Genomic DNA, 22946 nt, shown 5'->3' on the forward strand with positions numbered 1-22946 from the left:
ATCAACATATTTATAAAGAGTAAACAGTAAACTAATCCATTTTTCAGGTAGATAGGTAGGTATTCACGTAGGAGAAGAAAATAAAACAATATATTTAAAATATATATTTAACAAAAGCTGTCCCCTTTGTATAGTCCTACGTCACTCCGGTTATGTCCCCGATATTACCCACCCGTCTTTTTTGCAAATGCTTAGTATTATAAATTATAGGCTGTATCGACACCTTTAAATGACGTTAAAATGTAACCCGTACCCCAAAGAATTTCAGGATTTTCTTTATTCAAATATTCATGACATTGAAGTTTAGTAAATTTACATTTAAAAATGAAGTGTGGTTTTTCACTTTTGTGGTCGTTAGTCATTTTATCAGTTATTGAATAATATCTCAGTAGCCCTGGCATCGACATCGAGAAAAGTCAACAAAAATGTTCCCAATCCGTAAGCTTCACTTATTGAAAAGTTTTCAACGATTTATCTCAACAGCTCAAACCCCTCCAAGTTGTGATTCGGAGTCAAAGCCCCAAAATCTCGCCTCCCTGCTGATAATTCCCCATGTCCAGGCGGCGATAAATGGACAAATAAATAGTGAACTGGGAGCTGCTTATACTTACCGGTCTATAAGTTACTATTACGCGAAATCCAGCGTTGGTCTGTTGGGATTCTCAAGTAAGAATGTCACATATTCACAACACACAAAATATCAATCTCAAAATATTCACTCGTCTAGAATTGTTCCGTACCATGGCCGAGGAGGAGTTGTAGCACGCCGATAAGCTCGCACAGTACCTTCTGACGCGCAACGGTTGCGTCGATCTTGGTTCGATCATGAAACCGGCCACGGGATGCTGGGCAAATATTGGCACCACCCTAAACGAAACGATTCGGCTCGAAAACACCGTCTCTGAGTCGCTCTCCAACATCTACCGGGTAGCGGAGAAACACAGCGATATGGTAACAGCGGACTTCATCGTGACCGAGTTTCTGAGGGAACAGATCGAATCCATACGAGCGGTGAATCTGTTGATAGCCAAGTGGAGATCCCTAGAGAAAGCTCCCGATGGTGCCTACCTTATGGACCGCGAGTTGGAAGGGAAAGACATACACGTACACTGATAGTTTGTTCCTACTGAAAGAACGGTTTATTTAAGTTATTTGATAAAACATTGCACATGCCCTCATTTAAAATTGTAATACGTCGGTGAATAATCGCTAAAAATTCTACAACTCGAAATCGTCCACTGAGCAGAGTGTGGTTTCGATCAGTAGGTTAAAATCTAACTCGTTCAGACTGGCCTTCGCGGTCAGCAAATCCAGGAAGCAATCCAGCGGTTCCTGCATTTTTTGAACGGCGTTCATCTGTTCTCCCAAATCTGCGAATTGGTTTAAGGAAATTAGAGAATTAAGTTTTTCTGATGATTGAAACATATTTATTTCATTCCCAGCATGCAAAAATTGTATACAAACGATGAAATTCATTAGCAGTTCAATGAAAGGAATAAAAAAATAACTTGTAACAAAATTGAAAAAAGTAATCCAAATCGACGTGCAAGTATTAAATTAATGTCACTAAAAGCTATCTGAACCCTCAACGAATAATGTTATGCATGGTTGTTACCATCTGTGAGAAGTTCCGCATTCCACTGACAATGTGAGGATCATAGACGTAATATGTCGAAAGGACAATAACTAACACAAGCGCTACATAAACGATAACAATTATGATTATGATCTTCCGGGTTCTTCCCGTGGGTGGTTTCCTTCGTTGTCGACTGACCCACTTCGGTTTTCCGAAGAGGACGCACGATGGCGATGAATGATCCGCATGATCCCGACACTCGAGTCGTATACTGAGGCAATTTAAGTCAGCATATGTCGTCGGACGAATCGATCGCGTGTTTCTTGATGGAGTTGCTGGTGATGATGATGATGATGCATATATACATGATGAACAACAGAAGCGGATGCAAACTAGAATAATTTGGAAGATCTGTTAGGAAAGTTCAATTTTCCGAATGTTTAATTGAACATAAAAGGTTTCACCGACTCATTTGACGTTATTATTTTTTAATTATACATTCTGTGAAATATATACTTAGAGTTCGTATTTTCAAATCAAAAATCAATTATAAAAGCGGGAGCTGAACATTTTTAATTTTTGTTTTTTATATTGGTAAGGTAAATGATATTGGTTTGTCCAGTCGAAAATATGATCATGGTTTGTCCACTTTACAACTACCAAAATATAAAAATACGGTTCAATATTGGTTAGTTAAAGCCTTAAATTTTCAAAGGGTTCCCTCGATTTCGCGTTGTTTGTAACCATAATGAAGCCTTTTTCGTCAAAGTATGATAATGGAAAAACGAGAAAATATTTTTCAGCAAAGTCTCACATCGCAAATTGTTTTTCAATGTTTCGTTATAACTAAAACATATGACAACCTTGGTTCTACTCCTGCCTCACCTGTGCTGATGATAATAAATTTTTCTTGCATTATCATCTTGGCTCATCACGTGATATAGTACTGATTTATTATCCATTGAGGAATTTGAAAATTTTGAAGATCTAAAAACATTTTAGTAAAATCCTTGTGTAATGCGTCCAAGTGGGTGACATATGATAATATAACATGGTCTTGAAACCTTTGTGATAATTTTGAAAAATGCGAGAACTGTGAATATTCTCTTCTGCTTAAATTTTGTTTTGACAGTTTTGTCAGAAGAGCCAATATTATTGATATTGTGCAATTCCAAATGAAATCGCCCAAAAAAAGCAGATTTTAAAAACATGTATTTTTGATTCGAATGAAAATTTGTATTCCGTTTGGGTTGGAGGAAATATGAGTTTTCCACAGCAATTGGGAATTTTTTGACTCAAGCGTAGCTTTTGAAAAGGGCGTATTGATTTTAGTAGGAGAAATCTTTGATAATTTATATCTAAAAAACTATGAGTCGTAAATAAACACACTTAGAATTCGAATTTCGATGAAACTTTTATTTTAAATTAAAGTTTGGTTTATGCCATTATGTGTGAAATACAACATCATTCAAATGTCCACCTAGGGCTTCCTCGCGGACCTTGATCCGGAACAGGTAATGTTCGATTACTTTCCTGCACATATGGGGCGGTATCTCGGTCATAACTTCACGATTGTTGTCTTTCAAATGTTCAAGAGTTTGCGGAGAGTTGACATAGACACGGTCTTTCGCATAACCCCACAAAAAAAAGTCTAGCGGGTTCAAATCGCATGATCTGGACAGCCAATTGGCATCACCAAAACGCGAAATTATGCGTCCCTCAAATTTCGTTCGCAACATGGCCATGTTCGATCGTGTTGTGTGGCACGTGGCACCGTTCTGCTGAAACCACATGTCATCCGTATCCATATCTTCAATTTGTGGCAAAAAAAAATCGGTTAACATGCGGCCATAGCGCTCACCATTCACAGTTACCGTCTCGTCGTCCTCATTTTCAAAGAAATACGGCCCGATGACTCCGCCAGACCATAATGCGCACCAAACAGTGACTTTTGGCGGATGCAATGGCCTCTCAACAATCACGTGTGGATTTTCTGAGTCCCATATACAGAAATTTTGGGTGTTCACATAGCCACCGAGCTCGAAATGTGCCTCATCGCTGAAGAAAATTTGATGCGAAAATTCAGTATTTTGCTACTGTTATTCGTTCACCCAATCGACGTATGCCCGACGCATTCCATGGTCACCACGCTCTAATTTTTGTACCAGTTGGACTTTATATGGATGTAGGTACAACTCCAAATGCAAAATTCGCCACAATGATGTGTTTGACAAGCCCAATTGCTACAGGAGGCGATCTGGCGTAGTGGTAACATCCATGCCTCTCACGCTAAAGGTCACGAGTTCAATTCTCACTCCCGACATTCTTCCAAAAATGGAAGTAAAAAGTGACGAACCAGCCAAATGAGTTGAAAATCACTATAATACAGATTAAAAAAAAAAGCCCAATTGCTGAGCACACCGTGGAATCGAAATATTCGGGTCATCCTCCACACTGGCAGCAACAGCAGCAATATTTTCGGCCGAACGCACATTACGATGATGCACAGGTTTCACAATATCCACTACGGATCCAGTTTGTCCGAATTTACGCACTACATTAGCGATTGTGTGCTCTGTAGGCCGTCCATGACGACCAAAATCCGTCCGTAATGCTCGAAAAACATTTGCCGGTTTTTCATCATTTTTATAGTATAATTTAACAAAATTAACACGTTGTGCGAAACGCCACATGTGCTTAAATAAAATTTATATTTTGGGAAAAAAACACGTTGTGCGATGCTAAAACGATCCATATTGTAAAATGGCAGACATTCAACTAACGAAATGACGCTTTGGTTGACAGCTATGTCAAACGGTTGTCAGCGCAGAGCTGTATACTTTCGGAAGCCCCAAATTGAAAACCCTGTATAATTCGAGCATGGTGGCCTCACAACTGAATATCCAATGTGGAACTCCATTGTCGATGTCATCAGCGCCCGATAGCTACAGAAATTCGCGAACGTAAGTGGAAACTGTTGATGTAAATCTTACCTGGCGGCAAGTTAAAGTCATGGCAGATGACCGTTGATAGTGGATACTTCTGACGTCGTCCCTTTGTTCTGCCCAACAGGCAGACGCGGATCAATTAGTAAGTAAGTTATTTTATAGGGGTCGATATTCAGACTCCGTCGACCCCCAAAATAAATTTTCGTTTCTGTTGACCCCTGGGAAACCGAAATCGACCCCAGGGGGTCGATATCAACCACTTTGAAAAACCCTGCTTTAAACGGATCTTTAGAAGTCTTTAGAAGTCTCTATTGATCCACCAGATTTTGGCAGCTCATAGTGGATCAAACCGTTTTTTATCTAACCAAATACGGAACATTACTTTGGCACGATGGATATTCGGCTTCAGCGTTGTTGTTTCTGGTTGGCCAGGTTTTACATACGGTCTTTTGCGTTTTGGATTATCGTAGTGGATCCATTTTTCGTCCCCGGTAATGATTCGATGCCAAAAAAAAAAAGATTTTCTTTTGTACCGTTGACGCAACATTTAGGACATGCCGTTCGATTTCCTTGCATTCGGGTGGTAAACATCTGTTTCATGATATGGACGTTCGCCCGTGATAGTCTTTCTGACCGTTCCAAAGCTCCTTCCGCCTTGCGGTCTGCAACACACGAATCAACTGACTGCCATCAACAGATCAAAGTCAGAGTCGAACCGATCAATACACAATGCCTTCTCATCAATCGACCGAAAAAACTACGTATACAAGCATCGAATTATAATGTGGCTAGATTTTAACTATGGAATACCATGTTTACATCCCTTCTCGAAATATGGAAAAAGATGGTGCAGCCCCCAACGCAAGTCTGGTCGTTGATGAACTGAAACGCGCGTGTTTTTTAATGTTCATGGAAATTGGAGAGCTTGTTATGAAAGTGGATGATAGGCAATTGAATGCTGATAATCAAAAAATTTCTTAGCTTCAAAGGTCCTGGCCTAGTCAGTTCCTGTCTGAAATAAGGATTTTATCCCACTACTTGAAAAAAAAGAGAGGAACAAAAATACTGCTCTTCGATCCTTTCATAAGAAATTCTAGTCCACACGAAAAAAAATCTTTTTCAGAGATTGTGGACTTCATATATAACATTTTCAACGCACAAGTCCCTCTATAAACTCATTTCCAGATTCCTAACAAGACCAGTCCCTCAAAATGTTATTCTTGCTATCTTTGAGTAATTGTCAGTGAAATATGATTTGTATAATTTTGTATAATTGATTTTGTATTGAGACTAACTTAAGCTCCATGAAAATTTCGCGATTAAGCATTTTAGATGAACGAATTGCAAAAAAAAAACTATAGTGTTGGACTTGTTGAGTTATGTGTCAAACAAGATTTAACATCTGACCATAGAATAATAAGATGCATTTATTATTCAGGAATTTCTACATCGAAAACTCGATTGTTTGTTCAGAATTATGGCAACTTACAGTGTGGGGAACAACATGCAGATATTTGTTTGGGTGCTTCAGAATAATGATTTTAAGGACGAACAGAACAAAACTCTGGAACAGAACGAGAAGGGACATCGCTCTCGGCTGCATTTGATACGTGTGAGGAGATGCTACGCGGATTCTTGAAGAGGCTTATCTCTTCATCACATCAAATATTCACAAGAAACCAAAGAGTATGATCGAATGTTATATAAAAAATTAAACAGAAAAAAATTACGCTTACAGGACTAAAGTCTTATTTACGACGAAATTAAAAATTTAATTTCAATAGACCTATAACTTATCATGGAGGACATGCTCGTAGTAGCCAAATTGTATTGTAACTATCAGAACTCATACTTTTTGTGCAGCCAAAACATAAACCCCAGGAAAACAAATGCGACATGCTCAATACATCTCAACATATGACTACAACACATTCCAAAGTAAAACGAAATGAGATTAAGATATGTGCGACCAACAAAAAGGCATAACGTACCATAGGACTCTAGTTGGAAACAATTTCGGCATGTAATAATAAGAGGTGAAATGAACAATAAATTTTGTCGAAATAAATACATACAAAACTTAACGAACAGAATAATCGAACACATCACAACATCTATCACAAACACATCATCTATACTAATAATGGACACAACAACGATAACGATACCTTTCGGTTTGTACTCCCGCTTCTTGATCTGCGAGTATCCCCGCAAATTCACCGAATTCCCGGAGAGGATATTCAACGCATGCTCCCGTCCCTTGAGCATCGTGCTGACTGGATGATTCCAGCTGTTCAATAGTCGTCTCGCCCGGGACCGTGGCAGCGTCATCAACAGGCTCAACTTTCGCTGGATACCTTCCGTCGTATCGTCGATATCGGCGAGTATCACCTTGATGACGTCTATCTGCAACTCGAACACGTGGTGCTCGACATATTGCATGAAGTTGTCAAAGGTGAGCGCCCGGTAGCCCAGGTAGGTGAAGAAAGAGGAAAACCCAAGGGGAAACGGGAAGGCGAGCGATTCCGTCGCCAGACAGTATCGTTCCAGCATGGTGAACAGCTTTAGCTGTTGGGAGTTTTCCAGTTGATCACTGGAATGGAATGTTTTGTGAGAATAAAACTTGAGGAAACTTGAGTGGATAATACTAACACGAGCGCGAAACCCTTTTCAATGTCACTTGTCATATCCAAACCGGCGGTTTTACAAACTAGGGCACACAGTGCACGGGATTGTTCCAGCTGCGCAGCTACGTATTTTGTGGCAACAGCATGAACATGCGACGGTGCCGGATTACTGTCATAAAACGCATTTTTCAACCAACGAAAGCCACTAACTTCCTTTACGCTGTGCTTCACAAGATGCATGCTGAGCTCTCTCAGATTAACGTTCAGTACCAATTCCTGTTTGGTAGCGGTACATGCTTCGGTTTCCGCAAACGGAAGCATATCGCTCAGCATTCGTCGTGCAACCGCGGCAGAAAATTCGGCGGCTACGTTGACAATCGGATTCACCGGTGACATCGGTGTTGAGCAACGGGAGAGTGCCTCCGGTTGGTAGCAAGTCAGCGAGTACATCAGCTTTTCGGTTACCTGGTCCTGCACGAAGCGGACGCGTTCCTTGTTGTCATTCAATCGCTCCCACAAACAGGTCCAGATGTCCTTCCGATATGGTGACAGTCGCTGTTGCGGCGAAAGCAACATCATCGTAGTGTTGTAGAGAGTTTCGTGTGACAGTCCGACGTTGAGGTTCGATACCTTGGCCTGGATAGGTTTGGAAGTGTTGCACGTGGTCAATGGAAGAAGTCGGCAGAGAGCAAGCTGATCCTGTGAGAGTCCCTTCCTAGAGGATGCGTATGTACCGGAGACTAATGCTTCCTTCAGAAGCGGAACCGTGTCCAGGTGAAGCGGGCGTTCCATGATGATATTGAGAAGCTAGAACACCGTATAAAAATTGTTGTAATAAAAATGCACGAGGTTATATTTTGAATTTACATAGCAGATCTAGCTTTCCTAACGAACAACAATTTGAACTTGGGAATGGAAGGTTTTGATTTTGCCCACTTTCTGACACTGAGAATTTGCAAAGCATCGTCAACTAGGAAATACGTTGACGCACTTCATGCGATGAAGGTTGATTTTTCTCGCACATTTGAAAACTTCAAAGCACATGAAAGTATTCTCCAATCTTTTTCCTTTATGGACATGCCCCTTAGAATGCAGATGGAACTTTCTTCCGAAATTCAGACGACCTTTGGTAATAAAAAACAGATGGCTTCTGTTTTCTTAGACATTAAAGGGGCGTTTGACTCAGTATCTATAAGAATTTTATCCGATAAACTTCACAACCATGGATTTTCACCAATTTTAAACAACTTTTTGTTTAATCTGTTATCCGAAAAGCACATGCACTTTTCTCATGGAAATTGTTCCGTTTCTGAGACTAGCTACATAGGTCTTCCTCAAGGTTCTTGCTTAAGTCCTCTTCTGTATAATTTCTATATTAATGATATAGATGATCATCTTGCAGATCGATGTACTTCGAGGCAACTGGCAGATGATAGTGTTGTATCCATATCAGGTACTAGAACTATTGATTTGCAAAGACCGCTGCAAATTTCCTTAAATCATTTATCTACATGGGCTGTGAAGCTAGGTATTGAATTCTCAACTGAGAAAACAGAAATGGTTGTATTTTCTAGGAAGCACCAACCTGCCGAACTTCTGCTTCAATTGTTCAACAAAACCATCGTTCAATCCACATGCTTCAAATATCTTGGAGTTTGGTTTGATGCTAAATGTACATGGGGAAAACATATTGCGTATCTGAACAAAAAATGTCAACGGAGAACAAATTTTCTCCGGACAGTTACTGGAACATGGTGGGGTGCTCATCCAGAAGACCTAATACGGCTGTACAAAACTACAATACTGTCAGTCATGGAATATGGTTCGTTTTGTTTCCATTCTGCTGCTAAAACCCACATCATTAAACTGGAGAGGATACAGTATCGTTGCTTGCGTTTAGCCTTAGGGTGCATGCAATCAACACACAACATGAGCCTTGAAGTCTTGGCAAGTGTTTTACCATTGCAGGTTCGGTTTTGGGAACTGTCCTATCGCTTCTTAGTCCGAAGCGAAATCATGAACCCATTAATAATTGAGAATTGTAAGAAGCTACTCGAATTAAACCAACGGTCGAGATCCATGGATTTGTACTCTCATTACATTTCTCAAGAAATAAAACCTTCAGCAGACATCTTCAATAATGTTAGCTTTCCGAATTTTTGCAGATCTTCCGTTGATTTCGATCTTTCTATGAAGGACGAAACTCGAGACATTTCAGATCATCTTCGATCATCGTTAATCCCTAATATTTTCGCTTCAAAATATAATCATATCAATTCTTCAAGAATGTTTTTCACTGATGGTTCAAAAATAAACGGATCCACTGGTTTTGGTATCTTTAATGAACATTACACTAGCTTTCATAAACTTGAAGACCCTTATTCAGTGTATGTTGCCGAACTGGCTGCAATATATCATGCAATTAAGACCATTGAGTCCTTACCACCTGATCACTATTTTATTTTCTCGGATAGTCTTAGCAGTAGCAGCAGACGAAAGCATCATATTTTCTTATCGAAATTAGGAATGCATTGAATTCTCTTGTTGATAAAACTATTCGAATCACTTTCATTTGGATTCCTTCCCATTGCTCTATTCCTGGTAATGAGAAAGCGGATACACTCGCAGAGATGGGTAGTATGCAGGGCACAGTTTTTGAAAGACAAATAGCGTATCAGGAATTCTTCTCCATTTCTCGACAGCAGTCACTCACCAGTTGGCAAAACCAATGGAACAGAGATGAGCTTGGGAGATGGCTATACTCTATTATCCCCAAAGTTTCAACGAGGGCCTGGTTTAAAGCGTTAGATCTTGACAGAAATTTTATTAGAACTATGTCCAGATTGATGTCCAATCATTCCGCGCTAAATGCGCATCTCTTCCGCATAGGTCTTGCTACTAACAATTTATGCAATTGTGGTCAAGGATATCATGACATCGAGCACGTTGTTTGGTCATGTAATGAATTTTGCAATGAAAGAATTAAACTGGTTGCCGATTTAGAGGCTCAAGGAATACACTCACGCATGCCAGTTCGCGATATCCTAGCTACTCGTGACCCTAATTTTATGTACCCCATATATGTCTTCCTAAGAAGCGCTAATGTTATTATTTAGGTCGCATCTCCTACTCCCACTGTCCATTCTCCCTTCCTTTCCTATTACACAAGCAGAACTTAGTACCCGTTGAGATAAGATCATTACAGGAGCTATTAACATAACAAGGAGGCACTCACTACCAAAGGATACCGTTGCTACATCAACTGGCGATGTAGTTGTTACGACCCACCACAGGCTCTGTTCCAGACAAGGATAATACCGACGAGGCAACGAAGGAATGATTTTTTTTTATATTGCACTGTAGTTTTAGCTAATTAGACTTAAGTTAATAATTATGTAGTTATGATATATTCAAATAGTTTTAAAATGTATTGCTTGATGGTGGCTCTTTATCCACTTGAGCCTAATTAAATCAATAAAGGAAAAAAAATATATAGCGATAAGAACACCGAATTTGACCGTGATATTGTCTTCATATTATGAAACAGAATAGTTTCTAATCTAAATGCTATAGTGAGCCATAGAAAGAACCGCTTAAATAACGGAGAGGAATGAATCGTAAGATCGTCTCCCTGAACAAAGGAAAAGAAGAAGAACCGGTTAAATCCGTATATTTTACATTTTATCAAAAACAGCAGTAGAAAAAAATCATTGCGGCCCGCTGCAATGATGAAAAATCTGATTCGGCCCGCATCAAGCCTGTACCTGGCCACCACTGCTCTAGAGTGAGCAAGTTGAGTGAAAAAAAAACTGATCTTCCATCATCACGCGCTCGCACATGTCTAGAACTGTGGTGATTATCGACCAAAGAGGAGCGCTCTCGTTGAGGATGACAGAGTAGATGGGTGAACTTAAGTTTCTCTTCGCTACACAAAGGATATGGACATCAATGCTTACTTGCTTTACTTACCTCTGAAAAGATCTCCAGAATATCGCCACTTGAATGCGCTAGAAAATAGTGCACAATCGCCAACCTGTTGTCCACCGACGTATCATTCCGGAAGGCCTCAATTAAATGATTTTTCGGTATCGTAATGGAAATCAAATCCAGCGTCGCCGAATCGTAGCAAATATTGTTGGTCGCAAAGCAGGGCACCAAATGGGTCACCGACTGTCTAGTGAAGGGAGCACACACGATATGACAGCAGGGTTCATGGGACAGTCCCACGTCCAGCAGATGCATGAATAGGTCCGCCTGAAAAACCAGCATATGATGATCACCGTGAAGGGTGAATGTTGGTTTCATGGTTTTAGCCTTCTCCCAGGGGATTCCCGGTATGACACAGTGGATTACACATCCGTGGTGTAAAATGGTAACCGAATACGCAAAGTGCACATCGCATATCCTCTGCGAAGTGGAAGCTTCCTCGTCAGCTTGCTTGATCGGTTGATACAGATAGTAATGGCACACGTATAACATCCCTGATGGTTCGCTAACGATGATGAGGTTCAGAGAAGAATCGTGAATACGCAGTGGAACTGTATCATCTTCGTAAATATCCTCCGTTCCCGAGCTTGAGGTGGGAATTTTGGGCAGATTCAGTGGTATGTTTAAAACTGTTTCGGTTCGGAGGTCGTCATGGAATTGAAACGCCGAGAGGGTGGGATTCATTTTTCTATCGGTGGAACCGTCGTCCTTTTCAAAAAGAGTCTTCGGCGCTGGTTTCAAGTGAATGTAATAGAGAGCTTGCACCAGAGAGTCCCACTGTGCCCAAACGAAGTTTTTCGTTATAGTTTCACTCTTCAATCCCGCTTTGTCCAAATACCAAGCCGTTGGATCGGTATAGTTGAGTTTAGAGCTACCTCCGATGAGATCTTCATCTTTTCCAGCAGCACCATGCTTTTTAAACGTTGCAGTATACAACAGAACTTGTTCGTGGTGCATTAACAGGAGAAATTTATCCTGTTGACTCTTTTCGAATGTCGCTAAATTTCGCCACAAGAATTGTCCCATCATTTGATGGTTCCGGTCGACTTCCATCAGCAAGTGGGGCTCTACCTCTACATCTTGCTTGATTTCAACTAAAAACGTTCGATAGATATCTGTTTTACGACCAGACTCTTCCTGCTTCAATTCTTTGCATGTGTACAGTAGCAGAGTCCTCGTCAAATTCACTGAAGCCTGTATAACATTTTCCTTCTTGGGGAAAGTGTACAATATTTGAAGCGTTTTGTCTTTCGGGGAGTATATTCCAATTCGGCTTTTCTGATCTGCGCGGTTGGTGGGTTCAAATGATGCCCAACCTGCGAGCAGAGACCCATCCTGTTCCTTACCTAACACACGCCATTCAATGGCAACATCTGAAAAAAGAAATTAAAAATCAAATGGTATTTAATTTTGAACATTGATACTTTAAGAATACCTTTATTTCCCCTCAGGGACAACAAACCGCAGAAGTTTGCGGCCAAATTTTCCTGTTTCAGCATTTTTTTTAGACAGGAATTCCGATTCAATAGGAAATACCTTCACATCCACGCCCTTTTCCCTGCGATTGGATTAAAAATTTGTTATTAATAATGAAATTACACAAAAATCATCCAAAATATTCACAATCGAAACTATACTCACGCAAGTATATCACCAAACACAACACAAACCTCAAATGTATCAGCAAACGCTTCTCTTGTGCGAAAAATTCCACCGCAGACAAGCTGTATCTCTGTTCTTATCGCATAGTGTTGCGGAAAAATCGATACGACGATACGCACGAACAGGAATCAAAACAACACAGAACGGGTGGATGAATTTTTTTGTATCGCCTGGCGTAAAACCCCCCACACAAACAAACCCGTTCTTATCAGCGTGAAATGTCATAACAAATAGGAAGTGCTGCCAAAGATAGGAATATATGTGCTGTTTTCAATGTAAACTCGGACGTTCCCAAAGGGCTTGCTAGGTGCTCGACTGCTGATCCACAAATTCAATTCCATACCCAGTTCCAAACATAATCGAGCAGTCATTGGCCCGATGTCGACCGAAACGAAATAACATGCTACAAAAGTGCTGGAATCTACCTCCGCTTTACCCCCCGCAGGCAGCACTGTCTATAGTTGAACTATAATTGTATGCAATTTTTTGGTACTGAGCGAAACGGCATCACTGTAGAGCACGGCTTACAGAGACAAGGCTAGTTCTTTTTTTTTATTTAAATCGTTTACTTTTACAGGCTCAGTTACATAGGTTTAAAGGAGCCGAACTCCTTACTGTATTGTTACTAGTATATATACATTTTTCCTTAATTCTATTGTTAATAATATAGGCAACCGATTACTCGCGGTCGACACGAGTTTAGAAGGGTGACATATTTTCTTCAGGAAAAGGAGGGTAGGCTAGTTCTTTAGCGAGTAAACATTTTTTTTGATGACGTCATCCGAGTTATCAGTGTAAACAGTCGCCAGTTGTATATTTTTTCCGACTTACGCGTAAATGTTCCTGAAATGAAAAATCGAAAATGGTTCAATGCGCTGTGAGCGGGTGTATAAATTATGAAAATGACATTATCGGGCCAAAAAAGAGATTCTTTCGCTTTCCGAAAAACCGAGAATTTATGTTCTTTGTGGATAAATGTTTTACCAAATTATCCATGGTGTTAAATATAATCAACTATATTATCAACGCACAAACTTACAAAGCACGAAAAATAAAAAATAAGAACACATTGTTTACTTCAACGACTCAGATGACGTCACTAAAAAATGACTGATCCGGAGTAGCTAGCCTTGTCTCTGTAAGCCGTGACTGTAGAGATTGCTTTTTCTCTTTCTCTCTAAATTGTCATTCAAAACATAACAGAGAATGACTCGAGAACTAAATTTTGTAAGTAAGGATAATTTTGATATTTAATTATAAAATATAAATGATGTTTCCTTGATTAATTTCAGTAACAAATTCAACAACACGGAGACAAATTACAGGCGAATTTTTGGTGAACGCAGCTAGTCTTTGTTGATATATCGCGTCAAAGGAAGGAAAGCAGCAGCAACAGCAGAAATGTATAAAGAAAATGAAAGAATAGCGGTGATCTGAATGGAATGAAAACGGAGTTTGCAGCTTCGGTAAAGTATTGTTTTTGGGATCAGATCAAAGACGAGCCAGCACTGTGCCAATCTGGCACCACGTCGACCGAATGCAAAACAGCTCGACCCTTATTATGGCTAAATACGTATTCAAGAAACATGAAACAAAAAAGTCACAGGAGGGTTGTGTCCAAGACACGACCGCATAGTTGACGTAGGATTCCGTTAGGCTATATGTCGATTTTGGATATGTTTGACTCCACCAGGCAGCTTGGTTTTGATGTCTCTGTTAGGGAACACATCTCGGTAGGAACAAAAGTTCCGCCTATTTTCATGTATTTGCAATGTGGATTTCCCCCAGGCAGCTTGATTTTGATGTCTCTGTTAGGGAACGCATGTCGGTAGGAACAAAAGCCCCCCCCCCTACTTTCATGTATTTGCAATGCCAACTCCCCCAGGCAGCTTGGTTTTGATGTCTCTGTTAGGAACCCGCCGCATGTGTAGTCAATTTCGACCAATCAGGAGTGGGTATTTCCGTTAGGATAAGGGTTGAGCTTTATCAATTGTTCGATAGTTAGTTACATGACATATATTATTTTCTTCAATATAAAAAATTGTTATGGAGTGCCGAAATCGATTGACGCAAAAATTCCATCAATCCATCATTAAATGACTGAGCAATAAGCGTTTGAAATTGGACAATTTTCACGATGTGCTCGATTTTCGATTTTCAATTTGTACCCCGATATGTTCCCGAAAGACGTAATCCTACGTCAAAATAAAGAAAACGCCGATGCATACAAATAATTTTTTAATTATAATTATTTACAATTCTTATAAAAAATGTATGATCCTAACGTTGAAAATACAGAAAATCAAATAGTTTTGGAGTTTGTACGTTTTTACCGCTCTGGAATCCTGAGTGAAAATATCTTCGACAATATACTTATGAATACATCTGGACAGCTCGACATCTCGGGTGCTAGTTGATCACTACTAATGTGTCAAACCCATTTACAGCATTTGTATCAGGTACAAATTCTCCAGTCGGAACTGTCCTCGCCATCGGAACAATTGTTCTACAGCGAAAGTCGAAGCATTTAGTATCAACAATTGAAACGGCAACGTGTTACGAGTCCAATTTACTGTTCGTTATCCAGGATATTGTAACAATTTTCTCCCCGGCTTGTACAAATGAGACGTTCAGCGGTATATGTTGAACGTTGATAGATTTACAGATTTACATTGAGACCTGATAATCATCGAAGCACCTTACCCGCAATCCAGTGGCATCTGGTTTCCTTCATAGCCTGTAGATGTGTCTTGAGGGATGAGAATCAATTGATTGGAAAAACTTATCGATTAAAATTTTCACTACTTATTAGAACTGAACTTACCTGTAATTTAACGTTGTAGTTTACACTTACAGCCGTGAACAACAAAGTTTAATCCCTTAATGCCAAAGTCGTTAATGTCTTTAATGACAAAAAAAAATTACGTGCCCATTCGGGTGTGTTCGTCAAGTGAAGATTGCTAAATTTGATTCATCGTCATGGCAAACGTATTCTCCGGATTCTTAAGTTTGTTGCTGGTGATTGCGTTGAGATATGCTCGTTTGTCCAGTTTGATCGGCAATACTTCCACCAAAATCTGTAACGGAAGATGAGAATCTATCGAGTGTTCCGTACATTGCCGGAAGTCGCTACATTGATGCATAATAACATAAATATTTACCATCGAAATAAATTGAGCTCTCATCTCTTCCAGCCCACTTCTCCATCCAACGGCCGAGCAGAACTAGACACTCATCGTTTTGGTTTCGCTCCATTAGCCTCCACTACATATTCCTTCAACCGCTAATGTTTCCAGTTGCGTTCGTCCCCTAGGATGTTGTCCGCCGTTTCCACATGAAACTACGCATATGCTTTTTCTCGGCCGTCCACATAACTTGCGCATCTTTTTCTCAATAATTTTTACCATCAAGCGGTTAAATTTATTACCTAAAATAAAGATAAAGTTTCGTAGGTTAGAATAATAAAAATATTGTTTCCTTACCTGTGTGTATTTTGATTTATAAATTTATATAAATGTAATATTGACCGCACTGAGAAGTATTTAAGTTGTAAATCAAGAACACAAAAACCGAACTGGTATTTGCGACTATTTTTTTTCAATTCGGAAGTTGTCGTTCGCGTGTTGACAGTTTAACGAGAAAGAGAGAGGCTATCGCCGCAGTGATGCCGTTTCGTTCAGTACAAATAATTGCGTACAATTTTAGCTAAAACTGTGGGCAGTGCTACTTGCGGGAGGCATGGCGGGGTAAGATTCCAGCACTTTTGTAGCACTTTTCATCGCTCGGTCGACACCGTGCTTATAACCGCTCGAAAAAAGGTGAAACTGGGTAAAGTTAGGGGCTGTCCACGTACCACGTGGAAAACTTTAGTGGGGGTAGGAGGTATCAAAATGTCCACGCGTGTCCACGGAGAGGGGGGAGGGGGTATAGACTATGTCCACGTGGACACGAAGAATAAATATTTTTTTCAAATATAATCACCGATACATTCTGAAATGATGTTCCGTATTCAAGTATTTTAAAACTCCGCCCAACCTGAGTATTCCGTAATTATCAATAAACTGATTAAGTTGCCTGAGAGTTCTTCATATATTTTTACTGAATCATTGGACTTCTTCACTGAAGTCCATATTCTGAAAAAAAAAACTCACGTAAACTCCAATGTAACATTTTCGTCAACTCGAGAAGAACCGAACATTATTCCGCGAATTGTCTTAAAAGCTATGGATATTTATCGCTACTTTCATCACTATCAGTCAAGAATAAAGTGTGCTACACATACACCGTTCCGTCATCTTGAAGTAAACGTAAATGAATGAAATGTCAAATATTCTCCCATGGAAATCGTATGGTAGCATTCACATACACCATACCGGCAACTTTGACGTCGGCAAAATAAGTCCTAGAGAATAGTTGACGGGACGGTGACGGTGACGTTGTATATGTAGCGCACTTAACTCTGAAAAACCAATCGTAACTATTGTTCCGTGATTTGCAATTAAAGTTGAAGCCTCGGAGCGAAAAATGTTACAATGGACGCGTCGACTGCTTGCGCTTGCACATTGGTCTTATTCCAATGCACGACAAGAATTTGAAACTAACTACTAAACGACAATCCAAATATCAGCATTTTGTTCTAAAGACAGATTATCATTGTTATCATTCATTGAATTGCACTGAAATGGATAACAACACCTGAAAGAAACAAAAACTCAATACGACCGAAGTATGACTTCTTGTTGTTTTGATTGCTTTGTTACTTCGGACGTTTCGGGCGTCGGAGGAAAGTGGCGTCCGAAGTAATAGCCGAGTGCTTAATATCCTAATCTATACATTGGATATTTTTTGTATCGGCGATAAAAAGATAAAGAAGATAGATACGCGTACGATTGTTTTTGTAATGCATTCAATTATTGAAAACTAATAGCGTGCTCACATTAATTCGATTTGGTTACATTTGTTACATAGGACCTTTTCAAAAGTTACGCGAGAATTCCATAATGGATGAGTTTTCATGATATTACGAATATGGTTTTTTCATCAAATATAATTTTGTATAGATTTTTTTCTAACTTGAGAACAATTAGTGTTAGAATAAAAATATCTGTATAGTTTTTCATGCAGAATTACGTGTAAACTCAATTTTGTGTATTACTTTTCTCGAAAAGTTACAATTTTTCAAAGTATTGGAATTTCATCAATTCCTAGGATTTAATATTTACATTTGCGTAAGATAATCCATGCACACCTAGTCGTCATAATTTCCTTTGATCCTCTCATCCCTCCATGCTAATAACCTTTTGTTTACATCGAGTACCGTTATCTATTATCCATAGAAATAGTAATAATTCGTGATCAAATTCACTAGACATTAAAATTCGTACAAAAGAAATGTAAATTATTGCATGTGGTTAGATAAATTATTTAGTATGATTCCTTGCTGTGGTAGCTGAGAGCAGACATGCGACCACAAAGGGTTAATGATTTACTGAATGATCGATAAGGATTTAAAAAATAATAAAATATTTTACTACGCTTCCAATACCCACTGAAAATTCTCCGAACTATGGCGGAACGGCTCCGGACATACACAGCACGTTTCAGACAAATACATGAAGGAATTCTCGAAAAGAATATTTTTCCGGTGTCGGGCATGAACTACACGGGCGAGTAGCACCACACATACAAATCAAACGTCGAAGTTCGTGGTATGGATGCGTTCGTCGCTCTTCGGTACGACATCGGTTAATCACCAATAGCTCTTGTCTCAATTTAGTCAACGCGAATTTACTCTCCCGTCTGCGCTGCCGGATTGAGGTACGATCGCTGGAATGGATGGATGATTCCCTGATTCCCTGGATGGATGATTCAAAATCATGGAGCCTGAGGGAATCTGCATTGCAAAATAGTTGTGAGCTACGGGTACTTTGGTACTCGCTTGCGTTTCTGGAAATCGGAATATTCCCCTAACACAGACTTCAAAATCATGAAGCCTGGGGAAATCGGCATTGTAAAATAGATGCAAACTACGGGTACTTTTGCACTCGCTTGCATTTTTGAAAACCAGAATGAATACAGATTACCGAAACCAAGAAATTGGGAAAATCGGCATTGCAGATACATTCAAGACGGTAATAGTTTTATACCCCCATGCATTTTTACACTCCGACCTTGTTTTGCTAACACGGTCTACAAAAGCGGGTACAAATGCAACGCTTTGGGTCGATTATTCTAGACTGCATTGGAAGATATCTCTTCATGTCGCCAGCTCACTGAACTTCTACACATACCGCAAAAGGCAAAATGTTGATAACTATTTGCTACGATAACTACTACCATAATGCATGAATTGACTTAAATTGGGATTTGTTTGCAATTGAATTCGTAAGTTTCATTCATTTACTATTCATTTAGGGTTTTCCATATCGGGCTTCCGAATGTATACAGCCCTGCGCTGACAACCGTTTGACATAGCTGTCAATCAAAGCGTCATATCGTTAGTTGAATGTCTGCCATTTTACAATATGGATCGTTTTAGCATCGCACAACGTGTTAACTTTGTTAAATTATACTATAAAAATGATGAAAAACCGGCAAATGTTTTTCGAGCATTACGGACGGATTTTGGTCGTCATGGACGGCCTACAGAGCACACAATCACTAATGTAGTGCGTAAATTCGAACAAACTGGATCCGTAGCAGATATTGTGAAACCTGTGCATCATCGTAATGTGCGTTCGACCGAAAATATTGCTGCTGTTGCTGCCAGTGTGGAGGATGACCCGAATGTTTCGATTGCACGGCGTGCTCAGCAATTGGGCTTGTCAAACACATCATTGTAGCGAATTTTGCATTTGGACTTGCACCTACATCCCTATAAAGTCCAATTGGTACAAAAATTAGAGCGTGGTGACCATGGAATGCGTCGGGCATTCGTCGATTGGGTGAACGAACAACAGCAGCAAAATGCTGAAGTTTCGCATCAAATTTTCTTTAGCGATGAGGCACATTTCGAGCTCGGTGGTTATGTGAACACCCAAAATTTCCGTATATGGGGCTCAGAAAATCCACACGTGACTGTTGAGAGGCCATTGCATCCGCCAAAAGTCACTGTTTGGTGCGCATTACGATCTGGTGGAGTCATCGGGCCGTATTTCTTTGAAAATGAGGACGGCGAGACGGTAACTGTGAATGGTGAGCGCTATGGTCGCATGTTAACCAATTTTTTTTTGCCACAAATTGAAGATATGGATACGGATGACATTTGGTTTCAGCAGGACGGCGCCACGTGCCACACAATACGACCGAACATGGCCATATTGCGAACGAAATTTGAGGGACGCATAATTTCGCGTTTTGATGATGCCAATTGGCCGTCCAGATCATGCGATTTGAACCCGCTAGACTTTTTTTTGTGGGGTTATGCGAAAGACCGTGTCTATGCCAACTCTCCGCAAACTCTTGAACATTTGAAAGACAACATTCATGAAGTTATGACCGAGATACCGCCCCATATGTGCCGAAAAGTCTTCGAAAATTACCTTTTCCGGATCAAGGTGTGCGAGGAAGCCCTAGGTGGACATTTGAATGATGTTGTATTTCACACATAATGGCATAAACCAAACTTTAATTTGAAATAAAAGTTTCATCGAAATTCGAATTCTAAGTGTGTTTTATTTCAATTTACTTTCGGAATTTAAAGTTGGAAAACCCTGTAGTTTAATCAATAATTTAATCAATGCACACAAAAGATAGCTCTGCGCAGCGGCGATATCGTACCCAATGAGGAACATCCGAGATGGGATTATTGCTAATTGAAGAAATACAATTGATTACTAAGCCAACGGCAGTCCTACGTCAACCTTGTGGTTATATCATAGGTTATAACCCATCCATAGTTTTTAGCCAATGATACACAAATATCGATATTACAGCGCTTGCAAAACGAAATAATGCAGTTAATACTTAAATGTAACAGATTTACCTCCTCATCTTTAATGTTGGACGCTCTGCAATGGTTATCCGTTAGGTTATCAATGGTTAGAATTGTTTATTTAACTATGGTGTTCATTTTTAATGTAATAAACGGTTTGCTGCCTCGATATATGTGTGATCGAGTTGAAAGAGGAAGTGACTTTCATAATTATAACATTAGGAATGTGAATGAATTAAGAACACCCCATTTCTTGACATGTGCTTCACAAAATTCGTGGTATTTTAAAGGAATAAATGTGTTCAACTCGATGTCAAGACATATAAATGCGCAACAACACTTACAACATTTAAGAGACACTGTATTTCACACGCTAAAGCTGTGTTTTATTAACAGCCGTTGTATTAGTAAAAGTCTACAGAAGTTTGAGCGTCGCACGCGAGACACAGGAATAAAGAATATTAAATTGAAAGTTTTTTAGGTCTTGGAATTTTTCGTAAAGGAAAGTTTCTCGATTTTTCTGAATGAGGGTATTCATAGTCAATCCAAACAAGGCGGTTGGATTTGTGCTCTGGTGGACCACTTGGCTGCTAGGGCCTCGTCGGGACCGTATCGGCTCTGTGGCGGACATGACTGGGTATTGGCTTGTCGTTTGACATTGCAATTTTTTGAACTTATATCTGTAAATAAAATCAATTCGTTTTTTGACGTAGGACTACGTTTTTAATTTCTATACCGGGGTGTAAAATCAAAGTTTCGAAAACGAAAGCGTTACGCCGGAGACCGAGATTTTGAGTGTTAATAGCTCCTAAACAACTGAACGAAATGGTATGATAAACACTTCATTCGAAAGATAAAATGTCTATGCGTTCTATACTTGTTACTTTCTGATCCAAAAACTTGTTTCAATAGTCTTAAAATTGCTTTCAAAACAGGCTATTGAAATCACCAATCGATATATAAGTGAGCGCCGCTCGGAAATCCACTCAGTTCTAATTGAACAGCGATTGGAGCATGTTGTCGCTGTTGTGGTGAAGCTCTTCGTTTATCATGAAAGCGCGGATGAACGGTGTCACCAAGAGCCTGTTTCTGCACCTTAGGCCAGAAGAGAATCCATCAGGAGGAGAGTGATGCCACAAACGGTTCCCCGGGAAGATCTCGAAGCAACCGCTACACACACACACACACACACACAAATACACGCGCGGAATTCTTTCCGTTTGAATGAAAATCAGCATCGAGAAAGATCCGGAAAATAATCTGCAAGTTCCTCTGGGAATTTAAAAATACAGTCACGTGAAAGAGTTTATTTGAATGTTTTCTATCCATGTAACACTGTGATCAAATATGTTTCAATCAAGTGGTATTAACAGATGGTTATCGAGTTAGCATAAACCACGGGTGGGCTTCCAGTATCGAGGAAAATGTGGAAATATCCAATCGTTACTGAAAATAATCTGCCAGTTCCTCTGGGAATTTAAAATTACATTCATGTGAAAGAGTTTATTTAGATGTTTTCTATCCATGTAGCACTGTGACCAAATACATTTGGTTTTGTGATTTTTCAATCAATCGCAATTAACAGGATAGCTTCTGAAGATTATTCTTCCCCATCAGTAGGATATTTTTGTATCCAATATTGGATGCATAAAACCTTGTACAACCAACGTAACGCTCTCGTTTTCGAAGTCCCCCAAATATTCATTTATTCATTTATTCAGAATGGATTCAGATTCAACTTCAAACAAAGGATCACTGAATCAACGATAGTCCTACGTCATCATTGCGGTTATACCATAGATATAACCCACTTTCTGTTTTATGTTTGCTAAACTGATTTCAATGTTGAGAAAAAAAAATGAATAAATTATCTTTTTTTACCATCATCACCATCATCATTTTAGCGAACAGCAATGCGAAGGACGTGAAATGATGACAACAAATTTAAGATTTCAAAGACAATATTGCCAACGGCTGTTTTCAACGTAGTTTCAACTGATGTGGTTATTTCGCTTTTGTTGTCTTCAATCAGACGTGTATGGATATAATTAATGTAGTAATGGATGCATCCGAATTCGCAGTCACCTGTCTATGTAAAAATGCATACAGATCAGTCAGTATCTTAAAACAAAAATATTTTCACTATTTGAGGAACAGATGAATGTATAAAATCGGCGATTGAGCGTAATCCAGTAGCAACCAGATGTACATAT

The 22946-nt window shown here is 39.6% G+C and overlaps 2 protein-coding genes across 4 annotated transcripts; one reads left to right on the forward strand and one right to left on the reverse strand.

The window, feature by feature from the left end:
• The first annotated feature begins 425 nt into the window (after positions 1-425).
• Positions 426-1508, forward strand: LOC129780204 (soma ferritin-like). The gene is given in 2 exon segments (XM_055788220.1): positions 426-666; positions 728-1508. Coding segments are annotated over 2 exon segments (627 nt in total). The 3' UTR covers positions 1114-1508.
• Positions 1117-12989, reverse strand: LOC129778467 (protein pigeon). 3 transcript variants are annotated; one of them, XM_055785372.1, is made up of 6 exons: positions 12780-12986; positions 12574-12696; positions 11121-12511; positions 7177-7958; positions 6693-7117; positions 1117-1370 (listed from the first exon to the last, which is right to left on the reverse strand). In XM_055785372.1, the coding sequence occupies exons 2-6, from the start codon at positions 12635-12637 to the stop codon at positions 1219-1221; spliced, it is 2814 nt and encodes a 937-aa protein (XP_055641347.1). In that variant the 5' UTR covers positions 12638-12696; positions 12780-12986; the 3' UTR covers positions 1117-1218. The 3 variants fall into 3 exon arrangements, with proteins under 3 accessions (XP_055641347.1, XP_055641346.1, XP_055641345.1); XM_055785371.1 differs by lacking the exon at positions 1117-1370 and adding an exon at positions 1440-1968 and having other exon boundaries at positions 12809-12989; XM_055785370.1 differs by lacking the exon at positions 1117-1370 and adding an exon at positions 1441-1968 and having other exon boundaries at positions 12780-12989.
• Positions 12990-22946: the final 9957 nt, after the last annotated feature.

This window comes from Toxorhynchites rutilus, chromosome 3 (assembly GCF_029784135.1).
Source record: "Toxorhynchites rutilus septentrionalis strain SRP chromosome 3, ASM2978413v1, whole genome shotgun sequence".
Taxonomy (NCBI): Eukaryota; Metazoa; Arthropoda; class Insecta; order Diptera; family Culicidae; genus Toxorhynchites; species Toxorhynchites rutilus.